At 44.7% G+C, this 19,319-nt stretch overlaps 1 protein-coding gene across 5 annotated transcripts in view; it reads right to left on the bottom strand.

Moving 5' to 3' along the window:
• Positions 1-349: 349 nt before the first annotated feature.
• The window catches only part of EXOC7 (exocyst complex component 7), a 31,676-nt gene continuing 12,706 nt past the window's right edge, over positions 350-19,319 (bottom strand). Inside the window, exons 7-21 of one of the 5 annotated variants that reach the window (XM_039501333.1) lie at positions 19,278-19,289; positions 13,815-13,907; positions 12,635-12,703; positions 11,191-11,336; positions 10,903-11,055; positions 9,739-9,837; positions 8,909-8,971; positions 7,848-7,914; positions 4,746-4,811; positions 3,890-4,010; positions 3,288-3,383; positions 2,208-2,271; positions 1,403-1,444; positions 1,132-1,265; positions 350-590 (exon numbers count right to left, since the gene is read on the bottom strand). In XM_039501333.1, coding sequence (XP_039357267.1) covers positions 488-590; positions 1,132-1,265; positions 1,403-1,444; positions 2,208-2,271; positions 3,288-3,383; positions 3,890-4,010; positions 4,746-4,811; positions 7,848-7,914; positions 8,909-8,971; positions 9,739-9,837; positions 10,903-11,055; positions 11,191-11,336; positions 12,635-12,703; positions 13,815-13,907; positions 19,278-19,289 — 1,328 coding nt within the window. In that variant the 3' untranslated portion in view covers positions 350-487. The remainder of the gene's footprint in view (positions 591-1,131; positions 1,266-1,402; positions 1,445-2,207; positions 2,272-3,287; positions 3,384-3,889; positions 4,011-4,745; positions 4,812-7,847; positions 7,915-8,908; positions 8,972-9,738; positions 9,838-10,902; positions 11,056-11,190; positions 11,337-12,634; positions 12,704-13,814; positions 13,908-19,277; positions 19,290-19,319) is intronic. The other 4 variants (XM_039501334.1, XM_039501335.1, XM_039501336.1 and 1 more) reach the window with 4 other exon arrangements.

Raw genomic sequence — 19,319 nt, 5'->3', positions numbered from 1 at the left:
AATCTATGTCGTCTGCACCTTATGGACTTTAGTGCAGTGATGGGAAAATCCTTAGACATCTAAAAGAATCCCTCAGGGGGAACCGAGATACTATGAACACTTCTCTTAGCACATCAAAGTTGCATTACGGAGGCAGACAAACCTATATATGCAGCATGTACTCTCCACCAGGACCAAGGATTTCAGCCTGAGGAGATAAGTATTTACAGAGCTCACACATCGTGCCTCTCCACTAAGGATGTCTCCATCTGGAGACACATGAGCATAACAGAAACCACTCTGTAGTATTTCATCTGTCATCTAAAAACTTCCTCTGTGATGCACTTTAAAAAGGCAAAGGCAGACAGGATAGAGTGTTTTCACATGTTTATAAATCCGATAAATACAAGTATAACACCAGCCCACCAGAATGGGGCAGGGAAGGAAGCCTGGAGGGGACCGGGAAAGCGCTGACTTGCAGACGGGAGCATACCAGATAGTCAGTGGTTCATGCTGATGTGTCAAACAGCTTCTCAATCATCTCGCCCACCTGGTCGTCTCGATATTTGATGTACTTCTCTAGGTTCTTGGTGAAGGACACATTGCCATACCTGCCGAGGGCAAACAAAACAACCCTGGTGTGACACAGCAGATACTGCACAAAGCCACGGTGCCTGGGACTTCCCTTTTCACTACCATCAGATGCTGCTCTGCTTCTGCCCCCCTCCCAGTGAAACAACATTCCAGCTCCCACATCTTCTGTTTGAGAGCGGGAGAGACACTTGGGTAGAACTCTTCACGGCCAGAATACCATTCTAGCAGGGTTGGTTCAAATGGGTATTCCTGGGTTTCCATTGATATCAAGAGATTTCTCAATGGAGCCTAGCTTTGCATAGCTAGGACGTGGCCACCCGTTGTCTTGCATTTAGAAGCCATTCATGAATGCCACGATCTAACTAACTGAGAAGAATCATATCAGCCTACCTCAGCTTTCAGAATCTCAAGGGCATATTATACAGAGCTGAGGATGGCTTTGGAAAGCCAGACTGCAGCAAACTGCCTCAGTTTTGGTCTGCTCTCGGCCCAAGAGAACTCAGCATATCCCCAGAAGAACCAGGACAGAGGACACTGCTCCTGTAGAAGAGTTGTCACCTGCGTAAGAAGGCACTGTAGGTGTCTTTCACAATGTTTTTTTGGGCCTTGCGGATTTTGTCCCTCTGCTCCATGTCAGGGATGGCCCAGGCCTTCTGGATTTTACACAGCTCCTCCAGGCCATCATTGAAACCCTTTCCATTAAAACAGGAGAAAACGGTTAGAGACACATTTGTGTCCAAGTTTCACATGGCGCACTGGGCCAGGGAAGCACAGCTCAGGGTTAACATTGAGCCAGGGAAAGTTCTCCTGCCCACCAAAGGCTTCTTACCTTAAAACGCTCCTTTATCATCTGCCTCTCCTTATCCTTGAGCTGCGAGGAGAGAAGAAGAGATGTTATTTCCCCCTCCCAGTATAAATGTCACTGCTGCTCACTCTCTAAATTCCTGTTTCTCTTATGGGAATGTTCAGATCAGCGCTGAGCCCCAAGCATTTCCAGGAAGCACATTATATGCAGGATCCCACTCCATTAACAGACATGAGCTCTCCACCTGGACTGACCAGGCTTCAGGAGAAAAAAACCAAAGGATTTATTCTGAAAGGCTCTTACAATCCCACCACTCACGTGGTGCCATCTTTATTATTGTTCACTGGCTCCCTCTCCCCACACCAACTCTCTTGTGGAAGTTTGTCTTACATGCTTTAGCTAGGACTCAGGAACGGGAACATGGTGGGGAGGAGAGAATCCCACTTTCAATGAATGTCACTCATCTAAAGATTATTTAACTAGGGAAATTTGGGGCCAGGACAGGTATTACTGTGCATGTAGAGCAGCTTTTGTGCTAGGCTCTCAGGAGTTGTACAAGGTGAAGTAGTATCATCTGCCCCAGTTTAAGAGAGAGACACTGAGGCACTGAGCAGTGAAGGGATTTGACTACGGTCACACAGTAAATCTGTGACAGGAGAAAATGACCCCAAGCCTGATTCCCAGTGTACTCTCCACAATGTAACTCTGCCTTCCTGTAGTATTACTGCTTTCCGGAGAAGTTCTCCCTGGATTTAAAAAGTATATATCTATGTGTAGCAGATAAAGCTTTGTCTGATTTCCGTTATATGAAATTTATCTATCACCTCACCTTGACTCCTGATTGAAAAACAGGCAAGTTTCTCTCCGAGATGTATTCTGTTACTTTTAACCAGCTGCAATTGACATAAGAGGGGATGCATTATAGACATAAGAACATACAAACAGACATTCTGGGTCAAACCAATGGTCCATCTAGCCCAGTATCCTGTGTTCTGACAGTGGCCAATGCGCCAGGTGCCTCAGAGGGAATGAACAGGCAATCACTGAGTGATCTACCCCCAGCTTCTGGCAAACAGAGGCTAGGGACACCCAGAGCATGGGGTTGCATCCCTGCTCAACGTGGCTAATAGCCATTGATGCATCTATCCTCCATGAACGTATCTAGTTCTTTTTTGAGCCCTGTTATAGTTTTGGCCTTCATAACATCCCCGAGCAATGAGTTCCGCAAGTTGACTGTGCAGCATGTGAAGAAGTGCTTCCTTTTTTGTTTGTTTTAAACTTGCTGTCTATTCATTTCATTGAGCGACCCCTGGTACTTGGGTTATGAGAATGAGTAAGCAACACTTCCTTATTCACTTTCTCCACATCTGTTAAGATTTTATAGACCTGTATCATATGCCATTTTAGTCATCTCTTTTCCAAGCTGCAAAGTCCCAGTCTCTTTAATCTCTCCTCACGTGGAGCTGTTCCACACTCCGAATAATTTTTGTTGCCCTTCTCTTTACCTTTCCAATTTTAAGATATTTTTTGAGATGAGGTGACCAGATCTGCATGCAGTATTCAAAATGTGAACATACCATGGATTTATATAGAGGCATTATGATATTTTCTGTCTTATTAGCTATCCCTTATCATCTGTAGACAGTGAGTTATCCAGCAAGGAATCTCACAGAAAGCTAGTACATACTCTCCTTAGGGCTAGAAAGTGGCAGTTTCCACATGACATATCCAGATGTCATTCCATGATGAACACGTCCCATACTATGTTAAACTTTCAAATCATGTTTGCGGTTCCCTTTTATACGGTTCTCTCCCACCACGCAGTTAGGACTGGACATTAAGGTCTATGCAGAAAGTAGACGGTCTCTCAAGCCATAATGAGGGCTAAGAAAAGATGGTGCCTCCTTACCTGCGCTGGTAGGTCTGGATCTGTTGCTCAATGAGCTCCCTGTAAGACCTCTCTACTGTTTTCTGAGTCACGGCCACCAACTGGATTAGCTCAGACCTGGTAGAAGGAGAGAAGAGCTTATCAAACACCCACAAACCAGCTCATCTCCTGCCAACCCGCTGTTGCTAATTGGGTGGTGGGGTTTCAAACCTTCATTAGCAAGGCCCCTTGGCCCTTTTTAAATTAACAATCCCCCATTTTGGAGTGACAGCAGTCAGAACACACAAGCCAGGACACAGAAACTGCTCCAAGCTGGATGCTTTCCAGTGCTGGATTCTTAACTGCAGAGAAGATGAAAGAATCTGAGGCACTCAAAGGCCTGTCTGCTGCTCTTCTTTTCCTCTCTTTTCTGCAATGTAAGAAAGACTTCAAAGGGCAGTTTCAAAGGGGGAAAAATACCAGAGAAGACAAACCAGTGAGGAAAGGGATTCAACATATTGGAGTTAAAAAAAAGAAGTTGGGGGGGGGAGGGGAAAAAAATCACACTCACAACCTAAAGCCCCCACAGCAGTGAAATTCGGTCTGTCTGGAATGCACAGGGATTTGGCCAGAGATGCACTTACTTTTCAAGGGATTTAAGGATGTAATTGTAGTTGTTGTGCAGGAAGATGGCACTCAAAGCTGGGTCCTCATAAACCTTGGATTTACTGAGAAGGTTTAGTTGCAAGTTGCCCAAGACTTTGCCTTAATGAGAAAAAACACATTAATAGAGGACAAAGGGTTTTTAATCAAGACGGCGGAAGATGATGGCCCACAAATGCCTCGTTAGTACAGAAGATAACATACAGGGCTCAATTTGCAAATGCTTTAGGTGCACAACTGAGCATACATCTACTACATGCAAATCTGCTTAACAATTTGTGCACATAATCATAACCGTGCACACACATTAGGCATGCAATTTGGTGCATTTTGCATATCTATCTTGTCTGATGTTCCAGCACACAATTCCTACTATTCATGCAACCATTTCCATCAAGGAGCAGCTGAGAGCTCCACAAGAGTCGTACCCCTGCTGCACCATTTCCTACAGTGGCATCTCCACGTATTGTGTGCCATCACGGATTCCATTAGCAGCAGAGGACCAAATTTGGCCCTCACATCAGCAGCCAGTGCTCCCATTGAAGTTAATGAGTGTTCCATCTGCTCATGCCAGGGCTAAATTTGGCCCAGGAGCTCTCTTCTGACATCAACCAAGTTTAATGCTGACATGCCCCATCGGAGTGGCTGCTGCATGGTGAATTCAGTAATAGTCTGGCTCTTTGGTCCCAGGCCAGAATTACCAGTCAAATAACTTTAACAGCCCTAGCTGCACCACCCATCGGAAGAGTCCAAACACTGCACCGGAGAACATGCCTCGCGGAGCACCAGCAGGGGCGTGGAGAAAGGAATTGAAGGAGAGCTGTGCATGGTACTCACAGATGTAGGTGCTGAGCAGTCGTCTGCTAAATTCAGAACTGTAGCTGCTAGCTGAACTGCTGGTCTCTGTAAGGAAAAGAACCTTAACCCAGTTAACATGCCACCCACGGTGCCTGGTTTGGTTAGTCTGCCTCTACTGAAACAAGCCATTTTATTGTTGCTATGGAATTACAATGCCAGACTCAAGTTGTCAATGAAAATTACTCTCCCTCCTCAACCCAGATACGCATCAGATTATTCAGAACAAGAAGGGACAGACTGCACTCAGTTTGACCCCAGTATTTGCACCAACTGCTAGAAAGCCATGGTACAGGACAGACTTATTCCTTCTTTACTATCCTTTTAAGATTAAGAGAATAGGAATTTAGATATAGAAGACACCCTATTAATCAGAAATTGAGCAACTGAAGGTAATAAAAGCTCTTTTTTTAGCACTAGATGTTCTCAACCAAGGAACAGAGAAGTTATTTTTGTTAATAGCAAGCACTTATTGTACCGTACCTGCAACATTAATCCAAACAAGCAGCCCCACTCTGGAAAGTTTCAGCTAACACCCCCCTCGCTGATAACAGCTTGCCCGGGCTCTGCACAAAGGCTGTTCAAGTACCATACCCCACCCACACAGGTGATGGGTTTGGCTTGTGTAAATTCTATTGCCTGCCCATGCAAATGTTTTAAAAGCATACACACAAATATTCTTCTGTGGGCCACACGGTCAGGAAACATAGTGCGTGAGCAGAATCCAACAGAGGCCACTGTCGGAAAACTTGGCCCATAGAATTATGCATGGCTGTAAGCCAGACCAAGTTTGCTTGAAAGGTTGGGAGCCTTTTGAGTTTGTTACAAAATCCCAAACTGCTTTTGGAGCTTGGTCTGTTGGCGCCACCAGTGAAGCAAAGAGGGTCTTTGCTGCCGTGAGGAGTCTGGACAGTTGTCAAAAAAAGAGCTGGGTCCGCACAGGACAGTATGACAGACCAACTGGGCTAACTCCCCCTGGAGAAGCCTGTCCCCATCAGCATGAGAGAGAGAATTCAGTGCAATGATACAGACTTTATCCCATTTTAACTAACATGGCATCCTCCCTGCAAATTAGCAGCTACATCCACATGTTCACTGTAATACAACACTGACTCCCCTCTCCCACGGAGTCAGGGAGCATCTGGGTTATTTATTTTTTAAAAGACAACTGCTTTTTAATCATTAGCTATCGATAGAAATAGTCAAAGGTGATAACACAGGTCGAGTGGGTGACGTACACACTCTGCTTACCTCTGGGATCTAAAGGAATATTGTATGTGTCCCCAAGAACTACAAAGTTTAAGGCAGAGCAGAGAGAAAAGGGGAGGGAGGAGAGAGAAAGAAATGCAAAGTGCAAAAAGACAGGTTAGAGACCACCATCCCTTCAAGAAGAACAAAGCAGATATTAACACAGAGCAGCCACAGAGCTAAAGGTAGAGCAGGCAGGAGTCACTCCTTCAAAACCACAGAAATGGGGCTGGAGATTAAGGAGGAAACGTAGATTTTGCACTAGCGCAAGGCAAGATGTAATGTAACACTGTCGTCACTCAGAGGATAAAAACTATAACCATGGGCCTGACCAAACTCCAATTAAAGTCACTTATTTCAGGGGGATTGGTCCCCCAAGCAAACTGGGTACTGCTGAATAGACCTGAGTGGCTCTGGCCCCCTCCCTTACTGCAAACTACATACTCTTTCTAGGATATAAGTGGCACCTCTGGAGGAGACAGAGTCTGCCTGGATATTGTTCACTGCAGGCAGAGCTGGTGTTGGTGTTCACCACACTTATTCGTTCTCGGGTGAAAACGTTTGTGTTTGAGTGAAACATTTCACCAGAGCAAACGCCAGCCAATCACTTCAGAGAGAATTAAGAGGGTGGTCACTCTGAACAACTCTGCACCGGCAGGGTTAGGTACCCTGTGCTGGGCTAGCCTACCTAAGGCAGCAGGGCTAATTTCTTTGATTCAATGATAGAATTCCCTCGTATTGCTGGTGCTGCATGAGAACACTATGGGCAAAGGGAGGGGAGTGCTTCTGACACTGGGATCTTGGAGGAGAGAGGATGGGCTATAATACTTTGGTCACGATTTAGCTCACAGGCAATTCTGAGGCACCAGATGCAAAGCTGAGTTATCAGATCTGGAAGACTGCAAAGGTCTGTAATTATTCTGACCTGTCATTTTACTGAATAAACTCACTGAAGCAGCATTTTTTTCCTGCTGACTTCCACCACCATCTTTCTACACCTGATGGGACAATTAATTATATTTAAAAATTGAATGAGCTTCAGTCTGATGGTTTCCCAGGCATTTCAGTATATGAACCACACTAAAGGCCATTGTAAGCTTTCTGTATTTCTCCTACTACAATTGTCTTCCCTGTGATACAGCTGCACTTTCCCTTCCTTTAGTAAATAACATGAACCTCACCTTTTAGGAAACATACAAGAAAATTGAATTTGCACCATCTCTTTGGTCAATGAAAGAGTTAACTCCACAGATGTCTTTTGCCATGCAGATAGTTTAGCAGGGAAAGACAGCAGGTGTTAGAGTGGAGGAGGACATGGTGGTATGCTGAGGAGATAGATGCGGAGATGGGTTAGCCACTGATGTGAATATTCTGACTGCTGTTAATGAGAGATGACTGCATGAGGGGGCATAATGTGAACATGGCAGGTAAAATGCGATTCCTCATAGTCAAACCTCATTACCAGGAACTCAGCTGGAACAACTAATGTTCTATTATTCACTCTAGAGATTAGATCTAAACTGATCTGCCTTGCCTAATCTTTATAGGACAGGCCATTTGTTAGCCATCTTACTCTATCTCACTTCATAGCTAGAGAGTAAAGGTTATCCAGCTGTGCATGACGGCAGCACATCTGGAAGGCAAAAAGGGAATCAACTGCAGATCCCCTTGAGATCTCCAGGCAGCCATCTTTTTGTCATGACAGATCACACAATATGGCAGAGGGGAAGCTGGCATGCTAATGAGAGTTCTTGTTAAGGAGGTTTAACCTTAAGGAAAATGGCTCAGACATTGTGGGAAAGTCACCCCTGCGGCCAGGGAGTCCCATGCATGTACCTTGGGATGCCAGCATGGCGCCTGCCGTCTCCTGGAAATCCAGCAACTGCTGCAGGAAGAGAATGGCCTTCAAGGGAGAGGGGAATAGAGAGGAAAAGTCAAATGTAATTCACATTGGGTTTCTTATCCTCCATTATTAAACACAACAAAGATGCCCTCGCCCACATAACGTCAGCCACAAACCTGCAAGAAACAACAGTACAGTCATTTAAAGTGGCATTTATCGGATCTCAAAGCACTTTATAAACCTACACCAGTACCAACTGTACAAAGATCACCTGAAATGCAGTCATCTCCAGGGTGGAAGACAGCACCTGTTTAACAGTACACAGCTACACCACAGTTTAGGACTGGAAGTGAAGAGGAAGAGCGTATTTAATAGTAAGTGAAGGGGGAATTTTGGCACAAGGATGTAGCTACAGCTGGAGTTTGGCCAAGCCACTGAAGTTGACCTCCCTTTCCAAGAATTACCATTTGATAATTAACATGTAAAAGAGGTCAGGGAGTTTGTTTCACGGCATCTCTAGCAGCAGCACAGAGCCCTCTAACCCCACGCTGGTTCTGTAAAGGCCGCCAGGGAAGAACACTACCTACTGAATCACCAACATTATATCCTGCAGTTCTGTTTTTCCTGGAAGTCTCCCATCCACAGACTGACAGTTACCACCCTGCTTAGCAATAAAAAGAGGCATTTTCCAGGCTGTTGGCTAAGTATGTGTTACATCTGTGCAGTGTCCAAGTACTGCATCTTATGTTCAGATCCCCCAGGTTTGATGGGACACATAGAAACCTTTAACTGCAGCCCCCAGGCCCTCACATCCCATACACTATCCTAATGCCCTGGGGAAGAAACCAATGCAGGAATCTGGAAACCATGAAACTTAATCTCTTAATGGAAGCCAAGTAATTCCTCTACTGATATCAAAGGCATCCTATTTTAAACACTTGCAATTCCCCTGCTGCTCCTGTTGAAACAGAGATACTGGTCTCTGGGGGACTGATGTTAGCAGGAAGAGAGGAGTGGATTTTACAAAGGGATGTTTCAAATCATTGCCACATACATTGCTGGTGAGTTCATGAACTGTCCCGTCTTTCGGCATGTTATACTCCTTGTCCGGATCATTCTTACAAGGGAAGAGAGAAAGATACAGATAAAATGGTTAATGAAAGTGAAAAAAACAAACATTGCTTTTCAGGCAAGTTTATTGACAAGGTTGTTTTTCCAAGCTTCCTCAATACTGTCCTCACCCTAATGCTCACAACCCCATCTACTGGTGACCAAAGGCTACAACTTCAAAGCAGTCCATAGCAAAGGCAGAAAAAGACGGCTTAAAAGCACAACCTGCTTGGACCGAAACATATGGATTCATTAAAGACTATCTTATGGTCATCATAAGTTCGGTTCACCAATGTTAACGGATTGATTTAGCGAGAACTCTCCCTTTAGCTGGAGACAGTTTCAAAATCTGAGGCACGTAAATTTAACTCACACATTTCCTTCTTTAAGTTAAAAAACTCAGATCATTTTCAAAATGTATGCGCAGTCTTGGCTCTCCCTGTTATATGATTTGCAGTACTGTGCATTAGGGACATTAAACAGAGAACTGCATTACATGCAGCCTTAATTATAAATACATTTTAAAACAAGGGATAGAAAAGTCTATTCCTCCTTGCTCTAACAAGTCAGCACTCTGCATTTCTTTTGCAAATGATACCTAAAGGCAATGAAGATATGCAGCTCCTGCATTACTGTAGATGTTGGTAAGGTTGCCATCTCGCAGAAGAAACAGGAAGCTGAACTCAGTCATTGTTCATTAACATAATATTTCCACAGTTCAGCCTGGTGACTCTCTTAGGTTACTGAAGAAGAGACCAGTGGAGCGGAAGTTACCTTAATGTTGTCTGCAAAGTCCTCCAGCGCTTTTGCACCTGTGGTTTCCATGGAGGTGATCAGCCCTGGAAGCTTGTTCTTTGTGCTGGCTGCAGTGCCCTGGAATGACCCAGTGCATGGCGTAAGAGGTCTCAGTGAAGATGGCTGTCACTACCTCCCCTTTCACCCACCATCTGACCTTCCCATCATTCCTCAGGGCATCTCTCAGTCCCAATTCCCTTAGCGGTGGGACTTCGCTGGGAGAATATTTACAGTCTAGTAAACCGTAGATTGTCATCAGAAATGCCACTGATTGGTTCAGCTGTTAGCAGAGGGGAAAGTCCCAAATGACCCTAGAGCTGAATCCCCATTTTATAAGTTATTTATTTCCCCTCTTGAAATATTTGCAGCCATGAGGCTGCACATTGTGGCCACCAATCTCCAACTATGCAGGAACTGAGGGGGTTGGGGGGGTGGGGTCCTTTGAAGAAAAAAAAAAAAGAGTGACTCTTTGCTCAAACTGACCAGCAGGAGAGAGGGGGCAATCAAACAGCTGAACCCAATGCAATGATAAGGAGCCTCACCAAAGCTGGACATAGTGATTGGCGCCTGGAGAGCCTTTTTGCAGCCAAGTGGCACAGTGGAGTTTTTAAACCCATTTATAGCAGTTACAAGTGAGCTTAATCCACCAACCTCTGACCTAAAAGAACCTCTATTTAACACCATCGTCTGCTAGGCCCCTCCTCAGAACAACTAGCCTTTCAGATGACATGAGAAGACTTCCTTAAGAGCACATTCTTAACTAGATTCAATGGTACTGAAGATTAATGACCTCAGGTGTGGTCCAAGAACCTAGACATAGCCCGTCACCTAGAATCTGAGCTCCAAATTACTACTTTAACTGGCAAGAACTGTTACTAAGTGATGCACAATTCTCCTTTCAACAGGGAGAGGGGAAACTGCCTCTGCATCATTCCCAGTCTTTGCTGGCTCAGGGAACGAGACACTGGGACTCCAAGCTGGGTCTACTGCATGTTAGCGAGTGGCACAACCACATGGCTAGTTGGGTTCTGTTCTAGGATTTTTAATATTTTTGGCTATTGTAAAAGTCACTTAAGAAACACTACAGACAAAGTTGCAGAACCTTTTATTTATTTTTATTTACCTTCTCCTGTCACCGCTTACCTGCAAGACTTGATCGAACTCTGGCTTTGTCTGCTTCAGGTGTCTGAGGATGGGGAAGATGGTGAGCACAGCTGAATAGTCATGCCGAATGATGGCCTTCCGCGCTGCCGAGACAATGTTATCCCCCTCTATCATCAGGTTATCCAGAGACTCCTACAAGACAACCACCAGAAATAGGGGGATGTGTCTTCCACTCAGGAAGCACTAGATGAATGGGGGGAAGTAGGCAGGGAACGGTTTTGCAAACCCAACAATACAAATCAAACCAAGATATTGAGCTTAAGGGACCTGAATGAGGGAGTCGAAGGTCTTCTTCTGGTGGTGCTCTGGGATGATTTCTGTCAGGAGCTGGTACTCACTCTGGGCCAGTTTCACAAAGGCGCTAACGCAGTGAATGTACGCATCAATCTCGATGTCCAACATGTCATCCCTCCCTGTGGGAACAGCACAAGTTTATGAGAGCCAGGACTGTACTGATCCCTCCAGGGCCATATTGACCCCACCAATGACATTTCTCATTCCAAGACCCTGGTTTACACACAGATCTTTGGGTTTCCTCTGGAGCAGACAGTTCAGGTACTGCACATGATTTTAAAGTGAAAATGTGACCAGACTGAGCACAGATCCCAAGACTGTGCCACAGATTCTGCCCCATAAGATTTGCTCCTGAAAGTTGCACACACCCAGTAATGAGTGTGCATGGAGGTCTCAAGCTATGGAAAATGGGGTGCAGGGGTGCCACTTGCTCTCTCCAGCACCACAACAAAGCTCGTATTGGAGAGATTTGCTACCAGGACTGCAGGCTTGTGACTACATTTATTAGGGATAGGAACAAGCTGTTCTAAGACTGGGAAGGGATGAGAGGGCTGAAGTGAATTATTCAACACCTTCTCTGCTTTTATTTTTAGTTAGTTTAAATGGTTTCCACCCCTCACGCTGATGAACTACTGCCATTCTGAATCAGCATTTCTGGGAACGCAACGCTTCCCTGGAAGACATCTGCTCCCCACGGAGAGCAGCTCAGTACTAGATTGCAGGAGGACATTTAAATCCTGTGCTCCTGGAATGTCAGAGTGGTTATGCATGAGATTTGCCACATGGGGCTGGATGTGCACACAGGCCAGCCAGGAACTCTTAAATCATCTGCTATTTGAGGAGTCTACCTGTAACTGCTACACAGCAAGAAAACTGGGGAGGGGTTGGCTTCTGCCAGACACTATATACAGCTCCTTTCCTACCCAATATCTGCACCTTGTGATAGAAATACAGTCACACCATCATACTGATGGAAGTCCCTTAGGTCAGCCTGTAACAGGGATGCTCAAAGTCTGGCACAAACATGACACACAATTCTAAAATTGTGGTCTACAGACGAGAAAGGACCAAAATGGAGTATTGCATGCTAGGAACTGTAGTCTGTTGGCTCCTTCTTAGTACTGAGGAAGCCGGTAGCTGCAATCTGTTCCATTTTCTTTGAGACAGGAACAGCCCTCCAGACTGCTGATAATCTTTGATTGGGCAAAGTTTGGGCCCTCCTGCTTTAGAGAGTAGGGCATGCATGCCTAGCAGGAACAAGATCTCTTGAACGGACAAGAGCAAAAGCTTTATAACCAGAGATGGCCCCTGCTCCACGACTGCCCACGTGGAAGGAAAGTCACTGGCTAAGAGACTCTGCGAAACATGCTGAAAAGAAGGGACATTAGCCAGCTTGTTGTTACGCCGCAGTACTTACCAGCAGCTGGCCCATGCTTGTCGTTCAGGGTATCGGAAAGGTGCTTAACTCGTAAATCATGCTCATGACCTAGTGAGATGTCAGCCGGCACAAACAGAAGGCTCAGTTTATCCAGGGTGGGTACAGCATGGATGCTCACGCAGGCCGGAAGCCACTTCAAGCTTTGGTTATTCCGTCTGTCAGAAATCTATACACACATGCTGTCCTGGAAAGCCCACCCACGTCCCCTCTCTGGGCACCATAGCAGGAGTAGCCCTTTGAAGCCTGATGGGAAGTGTGAACCAGACATGCTATTTGCCAAGCCCAAGATGCCATTCACACCTCTCGGCACAAGCTCTACCTGGGCCAGTGGGCATGGGGAATCCAATCTGTACATCGGCTGTTAAGAGCCAGAACTCAGACAGTATTTGGGAAGTGTTTTTGAAAGGGTAATTGTAGTTCCTGAGGTCCCCTTTACAGTTGCGTGAACTAAAATATAGGTGAAAAATATCTATATGCAGATGAAGTTGCAATCATTTCCTTCAAGCTGATCTCTTTATCTTTACAGGAATCGAAAGATCCCAAAGATATTTTAAAGCAAGTGATCTCTCTGCTTGCCCATCTTGTTCAAGTCCCCAAGCAGACAGCGGAGCCAGGGATGACATTTCAGGATGCAGGGGCAAACTTGCTTGTTGCTGCCTTTTGTGCATACCTCTGTGAGGAGGAGGAGGACGGCAAATTGAATTTTGGGCCGGTGCTGGTCTGACACATTCTTATCAGGGTTGGAAGGGCCACTACCAATCTGAAGCCTTCTTAAAGTTCAGGCAAAGTGAAACAAAGACAGAAACACCAAGGAGGATGTCACTAAGGCAGAGCAGAGCTTCCCTTAGCCAGCCGACTGTATAACGGATCGACTTTTCCAAGATCAGCTGGCCTGTGACATTACAGAGGCAGCTGAAGAATGGCTTGCTACCCTGGTTTAATGCTCCATTCCTTTATCTTCTACCACCTTTTGAGTCCTACACAAATTAAGACTTTTCAATCAGTGTAGCTCCTTTGTCAAATTACCCCATGATCCCCATAGGATAAAGGCTAACACTATCCACACAGTGGGGCTCTGGGCTAATGGACGCCCTGCCTGGGGAAGTAGATCTGGTATATAGTAAAGATCCAAGGGTGAAGAAGTGAGAGATGTGATTACCTTCCATAGGAATGAGGTTAGAGGCCCCCTTTTTCCCATCTAGACCATGCTGAGAATACTGTTTCAGAAGGTTCTGAGCCTTCCGGATCGTGCCTGTCACCAGAGCCACAAAGAGAAGAGACAAGAAGACCTAGGAAATGAGTGAGGAAAAAAAACCCACCACCAGCCCTCCACCAGTGCTAGTCATTGCAACCCAGTGAGATTATAATGGGCAACAGTGAGCATGCTCAGTACACACACTCGAACCCCAAACTGGGTTCCAGACGTGCCAGTTCAATGGCCTATCCAAATCTGTGGCTTCCTTCTTACTAGAGAAGGCAGAACTCAAACTAAGCATTGCGGAATCAGCTTCGACATGCCTCAGGGTACTGGGGGTGTGGGAGAAGGTCAAATCTGCTGAGAAAGGCGGTCAGGAAGCATCCTTCCAGGGACACTTTGATCGAACTTGGGCATAGAATGCTTAAGACGATAATTCCCTGCTGTGTGAAAGCAGGTACTCACGATCAGTCCAAGCCTTCATATTATCCACCAAGAGTCCCCCTCAAACCAAGGGCATCCAGTGACCTTTACTACACACCAAGAAACCTGACCAGGCAATTAATGCTACAGAAAGATATGCCCACCCTGGGAGGTGTTTTATGAGCATGCTCAGTGTGGATCAATGAGGATTCTAACAGCGGAGGTGAAGGAGAATGTCTTGCAGTACAGGGCTAATAATGACAGCATCAGGCATCAATAGCCAAAGAATGATTAGGGCACAGAATCTGCTCATCCCCCCTTCCCTAGTTCTAGCGTTAAAGGGGGCAGGGTGAAGTCAATCACTAGGACACTATTCTTTTGAGGGAGCAAATCAATTAAGCCACAGAAAAAGACAATTAATATTAAAAAAATACAACAGACAGCATTAAACAATAGCCGGTGCTGGACCCCCATGGCTAGGAAGCGCTGCAAGCACAAAACAGAAAGCATTAAAGTGGCAAGTGTAAACTAAGCACTGCTTACATATGGAAAGGTTAGTTTTAGCTCCTGATATGAACATTAACAGAAAACCCCACAGACACAAACACACACACACGCACGCACACCCCAAGGCAGATGCTGTTGTCACATTGCTGCATGAATGTGGAACTGAAAATTTTGGAAAGGTATAAGCAGCTCTCTGGAGGGTTAACATGAAATGCAAATAAATTAACTAAAAATCAAAACATAGCCAAAATACAAAGCAAAAATTGCACTTCTGATTTAAAAAGATCGTAACATGCACCAACCCCTAACTTCCAGCAGCAACTCTGGCTGCCACATCACAGGTGCTAGTAGCTAGTCTGGAGATCAGTGTTAAGAGAACTGGTTTACAGTGTCTGAAAAGTGAGAAGTCTTATCCTAATCACCTGCCAAAGTTTAAACTATAGGAGAGCATGACAGGGTGCTAGCTGTTCCACCAAAGGATAGTGGTAGCTTCCCTCTCCCCTTACCCAGTGCTCAAGGGAAGATTTATACAGGTGTGGATAACTGGGAGACACAGGAGGTAAAATGTCTTTGAGAAGATCAGGGTCCCAAATTGGGCATGATGGGAGTGGGTTGAAGACCCAAGGTGTGTTAAGTTCACGCCCCAATTCTAAAACATTAACCCTTGAGTAAAAAACACCTCACTTGCAACATTTTCTTTTTCTGATTCATCCCACCAATTTACAAAATGGTCTTAACCACTTATTTAAAAAAATCTCAATAGAACAAATTCACGTGATGGTAATTTTCTTATTTCTACACATTCTAAAGGCTTGGGAAGAGTCATGTCCACTTCCTATATTGATATCATTTATTCCACAGGCCTCTGCAGTATTTGTTTTGATGTAATCCTCTACCCAAATGCTATCTGATTCATCTGGGGCAGTTTTAAAACACATGAGTTCTTTTCATACCAATGCCTCCAATTTGTTACAAGCCCTTTCAGAAATTTTACTTACAACAGAACTTATTTTATTGTTTCCAATGGCACTAAAATGTGTACGATTCCTGGAAACATTTCTGGTGGTCTCGGTTTTGTAAGTATTCGTGCAACCCTCCCCCCATATTGTAAATTGGAGTCAAATGTAAATTGCAGATCTCACTCCTGCTGATCCGTCATGTTGTCAGTAAGAATTCATTTAGCATGCATGCAGCACACATCAGTAGGAATAGCTAGTCCTAGGGGCACCGCCCACAACCTCTTGACATGCTTGCCTCAGATAAGAGCTGCGCTGTCAGTAGTGCATTTTCTCATTTGCACAAGAACAATCACATGCATTTACATTCAGACATAGCAAGTGTTTGTGTGATTATTTCAATGCTGCCGCATCCCTGGTACTTTGTATCACAATGGGCCTTAATGGATTCTATTGGAAGCCAAATGCCTTTGTTCCATGATTATTTCCTCTAATTAGGCAGTTTTCAAATCAAATGGGATAGTGCAGTAGTTACTAATGAAGGCATCAAATTCAAGAGCTGAGCAGGGATCTAACTGGGGACATAGAAACAGGCTATTCATTCTGCTGCTCAAAGATTATATTGTCTTCCCCATGGTACCACCTCCCCAACCGCTAGGTAAACTGGAACAGAAAGAAATTAATGGATATGAGCATAAGCTGATGCTTATGGGAAAAGGCCAATACGCTCCTGGAGAACTGTCAAAGTTACCTCCAGAAAATTAATGAGTCTCTCTCTCCCACTAGGTCAAATATAAGGTGCAAGTTCTCAGACTGCTCTGCTGTCCTTTCCAGTATGGCAGTTTTCCATCCTCTAAGCAGTTTTCTAATGCAACAGAAGGTAGCTCTGCTCCCTATTTCCTTGTGAACTGACAGCAGGTGTCTGTAGGAGAGTGGGTGAAATTTGATGGCCTTTGTATGGAGAGGGTCAGACACGATGATCATAATGGTATCTATTGGACTTACGGGTCTATGAACACTCTAGCACCTCCTGCTGGCTCTAGAATAGCAGTTAACACAGTGGGGTTTGGTGTACCACACAAAAACGGCAGCTTTTTAAAAGCTTCTTGCCAGCAGAGTGGCAGATGTTTTAAGAATGATATTCAGAACAGGAGGATTTTTCTCACTGTGCTGTAGCAATTTTAGAGCAAATACCCCCTTGGAACCCCAACTACCCTCATCCTCTTCAATGCAGTGCTAAAATTTCGGAGTTGGAAGTGATCAGCGTTTTAAAAGGGCTGTAAAGCATTATGCCTACAATGAAACATGTTGTACAAGTTCCACTCATTTCAGGTTAGCTTTAAGAGCGTCTCCGTCTCACGATGAAGGATGCTGGAATGCATTTCAATGAATTGCTGAAATTTCACTCCAAAGCTTTAGAAACCTTGCTCATTTTGTCTAACACACAGCTGTGAAAAGGATCCTCCCTGGAGGATATGAAGGCCTTACAAGTATGTGATGTGACCTCAGGAGGGTGCTGAAGAAGTATGTGGTACAACTGTAAAAGAAATGGTGATGGTGATACAAGACTGCATTGACACAATGAACAGGTACTGATAATAAGCTCCCCAGAACCCAGCTTAATCCTGGTGGGTTCTCTGGCTTGCGGCCATGCCTCTCATACCTTGCCATCGTTTTCACAGACACTAGCACCCTTAGACTTTGCTTAGCATTTGAAAGGGCTGTAGCACAGATTTATTTTAGTGATTTATTCTTTGCAACAGATTAAAGTGTGTATCAGGGTCTGTGCTGGGATATTCTTCCATTAGGACTGGGGAATTCTTAACCTACATGCTTGAACTACCAGATATCCTCCTCTTAATGCTGTCTGAGATTTGATCTGGAGTTCGCTTTGATCACTGAATCAATGGCATAGAAAACACAGTGATTTCCTTGCCCAAATTTTAGAATTATGAAGATTAAAATAAGGGGCAATTAAACCCCAATAGAAGAATTTTGTTATGGAGTGCCACAGTTCTGATTTGGAGATCTGTTAGATTTTCACCTCCAGAGCCGTCCCTGAAAGCTGATGGGCCTGTGGGAAATAAGGCAGGCCAATGCCAGGAGAGGCAATAGGAAAGGCTAGGAAAAAGATCTTGTTTCTGAGTAACTATGGAGTTACAACACATGACTGGTGTATTTGGAGATGGATAAGCCAGTAAGAACTTGAGCCTGGTTCACAGAGAGACTCTGTCCTTGTCTGAGAATATGGAAGACACGAATTAGCTACTATTATTTCTTGAGACTCACAGTACCCTAAATAATCACTTTACTGGATCTCTATTTGACACATGTAATGTCATCTCCATTTGCTCATCTTCCGAGTTTGTTTCTGTAACCCAGAAACACAAATACAAACACAGCCACTGCTTGGCTCATCTTACAAACTCTCTGGCTAAACACAGATCTAGGCCAAAATTTCCAAAGTGACTAGTGGTTGTGGGTGCCCAAAAGGAGACCTTTTGGACCTGGTTTTCAGAAGGTGGGTGTTCAGCACTTTCTGAAAAAACAAGCCCCTTAATGTGTCTCAAGTTGTGCACCTAAAAACTGAGGCACATAGAAATCACTAGTTATTTTTAAAATGATCTTCACAGTGGGAGAATGACAAAATATTCAGCGATGGAAAGAGAGCTGTTGAGGTATAAGGGAAAGCCTCCATTATAACGTGGGTCTGAAACACATTTGCTGACGGTGTTAGTTTAGCAACATTCCACGACGACAATCTCTCTAATCCAGGAATCTTTTCCTGTATAGTTTCAAGATCAGACGGTATTGAAGATTGGGGGGCAGATCCTAAATGTAGATCAGCGCAACTACACTGACTTCAATGAAGGTAAGCCGCTTTACACTCCCTAAGGCTCCAGGCCTAAGTCTTTTTTGCCTGTCTAGCTGCAGCTGTCTGGCACAGAAGTGCTAAATAACCAGAAAAAGTCTGCGTTCCTTATTGTAATTATTTGATAGAGCAGGTGCTCCCATCAGGGATGCAGAACACAGAATCAAGTGTTGTTATGTTTAAGAATTTGGGCTGGATTAAATATGGAAAAACACTGACTCCTCTTAGCAAAACTATCTACACCCACAGCCATCATCTTTCTGGACAGAGTTCACATGATCAACTCCATCCTGCAAAACTCAGCAGTACCGCTAGTAGTAAGAATGGAAATTCACACCTCTCCAGGTGGCTCGCTGGTGACAGGAAGAGTTCTGTCTGAAACTCAGGTTCACTGTAGCTGGTTATAAAAAAGTCCTGCCAAAACCTGCCATGTCTTCATAGCTTTCTGAACTGTCAGCTTTCAGGAACAGCTCTGATGCATGGTACTGAATGTGGGGGTGCACCTTTTAATACCTAGTTATGTGGTCACCAGTTTTAAAGGTCTTCACTAGCAGATTTTCTCTTTAAATATCCCAGCCACAGCCTTTGCTATTAGCAGGAAGAGGACTGACTAGGAGGTAAAGAGGGACCTGGCAAGCTGCAGAGGAGACACACAAAAACACAGTTTACCTGGAATGAAGACTGCCATTCACATAAGGATTATAAAAATAA

The sequence above is a fragment of the Mauremys reevesii genome, linkage group 15 (assembly GCF_016161935.1).
Source record: "Mauremys reevesii isolate NIE-2019 linkage group 15, ASM1616193v1, whole genome shotgun sequence".
Classification (NCBI taxonomy): Eukaryota; Metazoa; Chordata; order Testudines; family Geoemydidae; genus Mauremys; species Mauremys reevesii.
This window is presented reverse-complemented; position numbering and strand designations above follow the sequence as displayed.